The sequence below is a fragment of the Erpetoichthys calabaricus genome, chromosome 9 (assembly GCF_900747795.2).
Source record: "Erpetoichthys calabaricus chromosome 9, fErpCal1.3, whole genome shotgun sequence".
Taxonomy (NCBI): Eukaryota; Metazoa; Chordata; class Cladistia; order Polypteriformes; family Polypteridae; genus Erpetoichthys; species Erpetoichthys calabaricus.
The window spans coordinates 187,494,878-187,504,717 of NC_041402.2; the positions used below are offsets into that span (position 1 = coordinate 187,494,878).

A 9,840-nucleotide genomic window follows, 5' to 3' on the forward strand; every position below is an offset into this window, starting at 1 on the left:
GTAGACATTTTTTTATGTCAAGATTACTATATTTTTTGGTTTTTTAAAGCAGTTGTTCAGATGTGAAGGTCGTGTTTGTCAGTAAGAAGCAGAGTTAGTACACACATAATGAGGGTGGGCTCCTACTCATGCTGGTACGTTTTCTTTCAGCTGCTGCTTCTGCTTCATGAATATCTCGAGCTGACAGGGTGGTAGAGAAATAGGCCTAAGGGAGAAAGAGTAAGTTGGTCAGATGCCCCTTACGCTCGGTGGCATGGTAGGTTGCCAGCCTCATCCCGGGCTCACCTGTATGTCTCCTTGTGGACAGTGGTGAAGTCATGCTCCCCTTGAGCCTCCACTGGCTTGTCCTGTGGTTTGCAGCTGGGCACCATTTCTCCATGCTTCTGGTAGAACTGGCACCGATTGGTAGTCTGGCGCTCAAAGCTGCCCTGTATTTAAAATGTCAGCTGCTATTTAAATACACAAAGTGCCAGGACACTGGAATGGCACTTGCACACCCTGGTATCTTCCCCACTCACCAGTGGCCGCACATAGGTTCCATCATATAGGTCTCCATGTCTTACGTGGGGCTGGACCCCCCAATTTGAGTAGAAGATCTTGTTGGCAGTAGTGTCGTCAAACTTGCCATTTGCTACTCGGAGAGCCGTCCGGGGTCGGTTGATAGACTCTGTGAGAGCCACTGGCATGGACTGAAAAGCAAGCTGTAGAGAGCGAAGTCCATTAATAATTAGAAAAGGGGCAAATAAAGGGAGAAAGTCAGAGGCCTACCTTGGTGACGGTGTCTCCATCGAAATGGCCTCCCCGTTCCCACTCGGAAAGCTCCTCCTTCAGCCGTGCCGGCGCGGGCCGCTTATGCTTGCGCGTATCCCAGCCTCTGAAAACCTCTCTCTGCTCCGTCTTAAAGTCACCACTGCAGTGATGGAGGAGAGAGGATCGTGAGCCGAGACCACCAGTGTGAGGCTGTTGCTTTGTGCAACGCACATAGGCGATTCCCTGAGATGTCAGGTGACGAGGGCACCATCAGAAGTGCAACCCTTTTGGTAGGCCCTCTCCTGAATTTGCCTTTCTGTTTGATACCCGCCGTAACTCGGCAGCCCCTCTCAACCAAGATGGCACAAGAAGGTCTTTGCTGTGAAACGAAAAGCACACCTCCGCCACTCCATGAGCCACACTTGTTAAAAGCAGGACAGGCACGGAGAAGCGTTCACTTACTGGAAGCTGTGGTTGATTGCCAGGTTATCCGCTGGTGGGTAGGCTGGCCTGCTCTTCTCAGGGAGGTACTCCTGAATGGGGTAGTCGGCGCGATACTTGGTGACAGTCTCCATGTGCCCCCCTCTTATCAGAGGCTCGTTTTCCGATGGCTTTGGTCTGCCGATCACCCTGGCCTTCTCCAAGGGAAGAGGCTTAAAGGTGATCTGGTGTATGGTCCTCATGTCCTGGTCCCCTGAGCAAGAGTGGACACAATGAGCGGCGATGCACCTTTCTCATTGTAAATATTTAAACAGCCAATAAAAACATTCCACACTTTCCTCATGTGGTCCATTTTTGCCGACAAGGAGGTGCAGGGAGAGGAAGCGAGAGGGCGAAGACAGGAGTCTGTGATCAGCCCGGTGAGTGTGAGTGTAGCCTTATCCTAGGAGTAGTCTGTCTGTCTGTGCTTTATACACAGGCCTTTGAAAAAGTATTTGCCCCCTTCCAGATTTTTCTCTATTTTTGCTGATCCGTAATATTTGGTTGTTTCAAATCTCCAAACAAATTTAGTGTAATGTAAAATAAGACAACTTGGGTAAACACAATGCACAGATTTTTAAATGATTGTTTGAGTAACTGAAAGAAAAAAATTCACCAACACCAATCTCACCCGTGTGAAAAAGTAATTGCCCCCCATGCTTACAATTTGGTTTTGCCACATTTAGCAGCAGCAATCCAACACTTCTGGTAATGGAAGATCAGCTTTTGGCTTTGCTGTGGAGAGACTGCCAGAATTGTTTTAATTCAGCCACACTGGAGGGTCTTCGACTATGAACTGTTCACTTAAGGTCCCACCGTAGCATCTCAATGCGGTTCAAGTCAAGACTTTAATTAGGTCAATCCAAAACTCGAATTTTGTTTTCAACCACTCTGAGGGTAACTTGCTCTTGTCCTTTGGACTGTTGTCCTGCCACATAATAAAATTGCAGTTGATCTTCACATCGCCCACCAATGAGTGGACATTCTCCAGAATGTTCTGTATCTCTTCTTCCCTCGATTATGGCAGGTCACTCAGGCACCCCACCATCACACTACATTTACTTGTGGGTTTGACTTGTTAGCTGTAGGCCAGATGTAGCAACACACATCTTGCAGAACATCCACAGATCATTATCCCAAACGTTCTGAGAGGTAATCGAGGTGTTTCGACAAAAAAATAATGGCAGACAAGCTTTTATGTTCCTCTTGTTTGCCAGTGGCTGTCAGCTTCCAACCGTGGATGCCATTTTTGCCCAGCGTCTTACTAATGGTGGAGTCATGAATGCTGACACTAACTGACCCAGGCGAGGCCTACGGTCCCATAGATGTTGGTCAAGTTTCTTCTGCACCTTCCCGGAAGAGTTTCCTATGTGCTTTTGGAGTCGTTTTACTTGGTGGGCCACTCACCCCTGTTCTAAATTTTCTCACGGTGGTTTGCTGACTTTGCTTTGTAACTCTTTATCCCGAGGGCGGCGCAGTGGTAGCGGCTGCTGCCTCGCAGTAAAGAGACCTGGGTTTGCTTTGCACGTTCTTCCCGTGTCTGTGTGGGTTTCCTCCCACAGTCCAAAGACATGCAGCTTAGGTGCATTGGCGATCCTACATTTTTCCTTGGTGTGTGGGTGTTTGTGTGCCCTGCGGTGGGCTGGCACCCTGCCCGCGGTTTGGTACAGCTTTGCACCCTGTGCTGGCTGGGATTGGCTCCAGCAGACCCCTGTGACCCTGTGTTAGGATATAGCGGGTTAGACAATGACAGACTGACTGACTCTTTATCCCGACTGATATATTTCAGTAACTTTCTTTTGCTCAAGGCCTGCCTGGTGTTCTGCGTTTTGAGACCTTCACACCAACTTCACATTACCGGACTGGTTGTACTGGAGCGATGCTTCCATTCAGTAGGGCTGGCACAACCGGACTTGGGTTTGTCTCATTTAATCCCTCGGCGTTTACATTTGCCTCATTGGTCGACTGAGCGACAAAGGGGGCAGTTACTTTTTCACACGAGTGATTTTGGTGCCAGAGAACTCGACTATTTATTTTAGAATGGTGTGTTGTATTTACTCGGGTTGACTGTTGTATTAAATAACACTTTCTCATCTCCAAACAAATTTTAAGTGTTACGAATGAGCAAGATAGGGGACATGTAGTTTTTCACAGCACTGTGCCACCTCACTAAGTGCAGAACCAGCGGAGACCTGCTGTGCAGAGAGGGTCTGTCTGGGCCCAGGTGTTCAAACTGGGAATTGAAGGTAAGGAGATGAAGGGTTGGTGTAGAGTGGGGGTGTCGGGAGGGCATTGGAGGGGATGGAAGCTGTGAGTGTATTGGAGACGACTGGCAGGGCTGTGATTAGTGGGCGCTTGAACCCTCACCCCGAGTCCCCCTGTGCTCCCTTACCTTCGTTTTTGAGGGTGCCAGGCACGGCCTTGATAAGTTCGGGCTTTGATCCCATTTTCTTCACAAATTCTCTCTGTGTGGTGGTCATCATCGCCTCCTTCTGGTCAGGGTAGAGCAGGCAGCCTGCAGTGGGCACAGGGGTTACCAGTCTGTTGTCCCCGAGCGCCTTGTTGGCCACAGTCGGTGCTCTACTCACCCACGATTGCAGGAAGCTCCCCGTAGCGACTTTGGGGTCCCCCTGGTGGCCCACGAAACATCTCCTTGTTGGTGGTGGAGTCGCAGAACCTGACGGAGGCAGCAGGCACCTGGACGTGGGTGCGAGGCCTGGTGACCTTCACTTCCTGGAGCTCCTTGCTGGGGAAATCCTGGTTGTATGCCGTCTGGCCTGCAAAAGGCTCCTTAGGCGGCTTGTGCTTCTCCCTCTGTGGAGCCCAAGAGAGGGGGGCAGAGTGAGCAGGACCCCCGTGTGTGTAAAGACAGAGAGCGGTTAAGACTCACCTGCATGAAGGGTTGTACCCGCTGTGGCTGTTGCTTTTGTGCCACAAACTCCCGCCGATTAGTTGTCTCAAACTGCATGGCTGGTGGATTGGGGTGAAAGGGGGTACGCAGGGGCCGCTTGCTGCTGCGAATCCGAACATCTGTAGGCAAAGCAGAGCCAGGGTGAATGAACAGTTGGCATTACCCATTCAGGCATGTGGGTGGTCAGCTCTTACTGTGAGGCTGGATGAATGTGCTCTGGTAGTGGGTCAGTCGGCATGGAGTGTCCTCGTAGCCCAAGGTCACGCTGGTGTGCTTCAGCTTGCAGTCCTTGTGGTGTTTGTGCCGACTGTGGAGAGAGAAAAAGAAAGAGGAGAGATGAGCAGAGAACGGACAGGAACACGTGTGTGTGTGTGTGTGCCCAGCAGCCCGTGCCCACTCTGACCCACTCACCCGCAGTCACACAGCTCGCACAGGCACGTCGGCTCAGGGCGCTCCATTAGTGCTGCACTGTTTGCTGGTTGCTAGGCCCGGACTTTTTGTCTTGTGGGGCGGGGGGAGGGGGGGGCGGTTGTCATGGTGTTCCTTAACAATGGGCAAGTTTGCCTCGGGCACGGCACTGCCGGCTCAGGCTTCTGTGTTACTTTTAACTCCTGTCTGGCCGCCAGTCCACTCAGTTTACAATGGAAGTGGAGGGGGGGGGGCGTTATATGGGAGCCCTTTGCTTGGCGGGATTGGGGTTGCGGCTTTGGTGCCACCACAGCAGGGTCTGCATATAGGATAGCTAATAAATGATGTGAAAGGCACTATATAATGGACAGACATGTGAAAGTGCTATAATGTAAAGTCACTATGATAGCTATGAAAGGAGTATATAATAGATCTTTAGATATAAAAGTACATTGTAATAGATGTAAAGGCACTATATAATAGATAGCTATAATAGTGATATATGATAGAGATGTAAAGGCACTATATCATAACTATAAAAGCAGTATATAATGTAATAGGTCTATAAATAAATATATAATAGATGTATTAAGACTATACAATAGATAGATATGAATGGAAGTATATAACGGATAAAAGGACAGATAGACCCTACGGTGGGTTGGCGCCCTGCCCAGGATTGGTTCCTGCCTTTCGCCCTGTGTTGGCTGGGATTGGCTGCAGCACCCCGTGACCCTGTGTTCGGATTCAGCGGGTTGGAAGATGGAAGGATGGAGAGACATGAAAGGTTGCATGTCTCTTCCTCTGTGTGTGTGTATATAATATAAATATAATGTAACGTCTGTCTGTATTGTGCGCTTTCCACGAGAGAATGACTTAACGCATTTCGATCGGGTTTCTTTCTATAATTTGCTTGAACATTCTGGTTGATTTTGCGACTTCTCTCATCACGCTATAAGTATCAGAGTTCGCTTGTGGCGCCGATTTATTTGCGCGAATCCGATTGGCAGGCAGCGGGCCGAAGGGCGGGGCCCTTCTCATTAAGAGAAGTGATCGTGAGAACTACTTAACTACGGAACCTTATTAGGGCCACAGCGAAGAAAAAAAAAAGTACTGTACATGTCGAGAATAAAGTGGACATGTTGACTTTATTCTCGACATTTCTACTTTATTCTCGCCTTTTATGTCGATATTAAAGTCGACATTTCCACTTTAAACCCTTGTTTTTTTCTCTCTCTGGTTTAACTTTGCCATGTCGTAAACTTCATTTTTTCCTTCTGTGTGGCCCTAATAAGCTTCCGTAATTTAACGGATTTAGATCGGGTTTTTTTTCTATAAATTGCTAGAACATTCCGGTTGATTTTGCGACTTCTCTCATCACGCTAAGCATCAGAGTTCGCTTGCAGGAGCGATATATTCGCGCTGTTACGTGACAGAGGCTACGGGCCGAGGGCAGCAGGAGGAGGAGGTGGTGGCGGCGTGACGTCAGGGGCGGGGCCCTCCTCACTGACGCGCCAGTCTCTGTTCGAGTCGCTCGACCTCTCGCGATGTTTTGCAGTCTACTTTGCCTGCGCTTCGCTAGCGATACCCGTTTGTTTATTAAAGTCAGTCCTGTTTCAATACTACAAGGGCGGACAGCTGGCCATCCATCCATCCATCTTCCAACCCGCTGAATCCGAGCACAGGGTCACGGGGGTCTGCTGGAGCCAATCCCAGCCAACACAGGGCACAAGGCAGGGAACCAATCCCGGGCAGGGTGCCAACGGCGGACAGCTAGTAATAGAGAAATATAAATGTACCATATAATAGATGTAAAGGCACTATATAATGGATGAATGAATAGATGTAAAGACACTACATGACAGATATAAAAGCAGTATATAATAGATATACAGATATGAAGGTGCTATATAATAGATAGATAGATGTAAAAACAGTATATAGTGGATATTTAGACAGACGTAAAGGCACTATATAATAGATAGGTAGGTAGATAGAACTTTATTTGTCCAAAGGGGGAGTGTAGTTTTTACAGAAAGCCTAGAAATGTTTATAACCAGCAGCCCCCACTCCATCCAACTTGGCTAAAGATTAGAGAGCAGTCCTAGTTTTGATTTATTTTTTTTTATTTTCTTGTGTCAGAACCAGCAAATCAACCCCGAGTTCCAAAAACTACCAATAAACGAGAGAGTATCGCGAGATCTGGAGACGACACGAGAATACGGCGGACACGTCCATCAAACGACTCGACCAAAGGTTGGCTGCGTTGATTGCGGGGGTCTCCATCTTATAAAGTTAGACTGACACCTTGTGACCCCCCCCAGAGCACAACCTGATGAGAGAACATCCTACCATCCAGCTCGTATGGTGGTCAGGAGGGAGACTTTCAGATGGAAGTGTCCAGGTAGACGGGGGTGTCGTTCTTTCCCTCGCACTGAGGCGCTATACAGGTGTATTGCTGTTGGTATAAAGGAGCCCCCCCCCCCCCCCCCCCTTGTGTTCCTTGACACATCTGCTGAATGAAGTGTTGGCTGAAAGTCCTCCATGTTGGTGTGTGGTGATGTGCCGCGTTGGTCATAATGGCACTCAGTTTTGTCTTCATTCTCTCCTTTGCTGTGACCTCCAGGCGGACCAGTGTGTGTCCCTTAGCGGTTTGTTGATTCGGTGGTCCCTTCTTGAAGTGATGTCACCAGGCCAGCACACGATGTCACTGCTCACATTAAAGGAGCGCAGCAGAAGAAGAAAAAGTCTGCTCTGGCCTTTCTTCTATTACTTCCACTGTGTTATGAGACCAGCCCAGCCTGTCCCTGATGAGGACCCCCCCAGTACTTGAACGAGTGTCCCACCTCTACATCTACCAGACATGGAGGCTCTTTGGTGCGTTGAAAGTCAATAAGCAGCTCTTTGGGTTTGCTGATGTTGAGTTGCTGGCAATTCTGCAGTTTGTCCCCCCGACTCCTCTCCTCCATCTCACCCCCCATTAGTGCACATCATCTGAGGACTTCTGCACGTGACCTGCTGTTGTATTTCTAGTCTGAGGTGAAAAGAGAGAAGCAGACCGGCCTGCTCCTTGTGGTGCGCCAGTGTTGCCCACACAGTCCCTGAGTGTCACACACCGGGGTCCCTTATCAGGCTCATCCACCTGCATATCTCTGAGGTGACCCCTTAACTGGGTGGTACTGAAGGTCAAAGAACATCATGGTGACACTGCGGCCAACTTTGTGGAGCAGACAGATGGCTAACTGCACGCCACCAACTGTAGCTATGAATCAGTGATGGCTTATACTGTCTTCATAATGGCAAATATTATGACAACAAATGACATCTTCAGGACAGCACATTTAAATATTTTATTGTAGAAGACCGTCGCCCACACTGACGTGTAGTTTATTGCAGCGTTATGATGATACCGAGGTCTCGTGCACCCGAACTCCGGTACCTCAGGCGCGTTGGCGTCAGGGAAGGCAGCTGGCAGTAAAAATGACAATGAAACCTCAACTGGAGACGTTTAGTCAAAAAAATAATAATAAATACAGGGACCCCACATCAAAATGGGAATAGCTGCGGAAGAAAATGAAGGTAAAGCAGCAGTCCGCTGATGCGCCGGCCGCACTGAAACCGTGAACTGGAGGCGCGTCCTCAGCGCTCAAAGCTGCGGTGCCTTCTGTAAACCACCAGATGTCGCTGTTTTTGAAGCGCTGAAACGTTTTCTTCGGCTCAATTCGGAAGAAGCTACGAAAGCTTCACGGAGCTCTGACTGCGTTCGCGGGCTCTCAGACACTGACGGTCAATCGGGGAAATAAAAACCAAATTAAAACACGGGAATTACAACTCGGACAAAACAAAAAGCTCCTCAGATTGTCCGAGTTCGGACGTAACGCCGACCGTTCCCTTTAATGGCTGCAGGTGGTTGTTTGTTAAGAAGAAGTCGACGATTGCTGAGGAAGCTGTTATTGCTCAAGTGACATTTTTCCGCTTCATTTTAGTTGTCTCACTTGTTAAGGTCCGGTCCCCAATTAATTGCTCATTTCACTCTCGAACAGCTACAATTATGTGAATTTCCACTTGGGATTAATAAAGTATCTATCTATCTATCTATCTATCTATCTATCTATCTATCTATCTATCTATCTATCTATCTATCTATCTATCATTCCCAGTTTTTAACTTTTTAGCAATAAGATGCAAATCACAGAGGAGCCGGCAGATCTCCGTCTGGCTTGTTTCCATTTCCACCTGTGTGGATTCATCCTGCACTGTCTGGTTTAATAAAACACTTAAAATAAAAATGTGACCGACTGAAAAATGATCCGTTTTCAGGCTTCAAATCATTTGGACGATATCCTTGGAAAGGAAAAACAAATCTACAATATAAGAACCTAACATGGCAGACTAACGAGCCATACAATTAAATAAGGCCTGAGATTGGCAAGCACTGGTTTTCTAATTAAGCCCTCCAGGACCGACGTTGCCAGACCCCCCCCAAAAAAGTCAGATGTTTCAAATAAAATCTACAACTTGGTCAACCCAACCAAAATGACATTTTATTGGTTGAACTGCATTTGTAGCGAAGTGATACTCATTTAGTACGTTGATTTTATTCTCTTCTTCTTCCATAGCTATTCCTATTTTTAGATGGGGTCGCTGTTATAATTATTTTTAACTCTATTTCCGTAAAAAAAAAAAAAAGCACTTTATCTTCAATTGCTTCAATTAACAAAAATACCATACAATAAGGTTCTTTATCGATATTCTCCTCCTCCTCCTCTCTACCCCAGGAGTAGCTCAGCCCATAGACATGGAATTACTAGGCGCCTCATGACCAGCAGCGTCGTACGTCAACGTCGCCGCCATATTGCGAGTGGCAGTGCTGTGGAGTGAAGTAACGGATTAAAGATGCCTCACGCATGTGCTGCTCGGGATTATACAAACCGCTGTACGCTCCAAACCAGATCCCAGGGATTACATTTCATAGGTAAATCTGAACAATTGTTTTGGTTATATTTGGCCATTAGAAAATCCCGTTTTATAATCTTAACTTTAGTAACGCCAGGCTAAGGTTGCAAAGCTATGTATTCATGTGCTCAAGTGAGCCTCCAAACAACGGTGGCGGCTCGCGTATAGGCACTGTGGAACTGCAGCACCCCCTATTTCCACTTGATATCATCGATAACATTTAATATAATGAGTCCTTTTTTCTTTAATTCTTTCTTTATACTTGTACAATATATAATCTTTAAGCTTAATGTCAGTAGCCATCCCCCAGTTTATGAAAAAGATACAAAAATCTT

The 9,840-nt window shown here is 47.5% G+C and overlaps 1 protein-coding gene across 1 annotated transcript; it reads right to left on the reverse strand.

Annotated features, from left to right (window-relative positions):
* Positions 1 to 57: 57 nt before the first annotated feature.
* Positions 58 to 4,646, reverse strand: si:dkeyp-69c1.9 (stabilizer of axonemal microtubules 1). The gene is made up of 10 exons (XM_028809577.2): positions 4,553 to 4,646; positions 4,336 to 4,448; positions 4,121 to 4,260; positions 3,819 to 4,044; positions 3,623 to 3,745; positions 1,213 to 1,444; positions 769 to 910; positions 519 to 701; positions 286 to 428; positions 58 to 205 (listed from the first exon to the last, which is right to left on the reverse strand). Exons 1-10 carry the CDS (start codon positions 4,597 to 4,599, stop codon positions 127 to 129), a joined length of 1,428 nt encoding a protein of 475 aa, XP_028665410.2. The 5' UTR covers positions 4,600 to 4,646; the 3' UTR covers positions 58 to 126.
* Between the last annotated feature and the right edge of the window lie 5,194 nt (positions 4,647 to 9,840).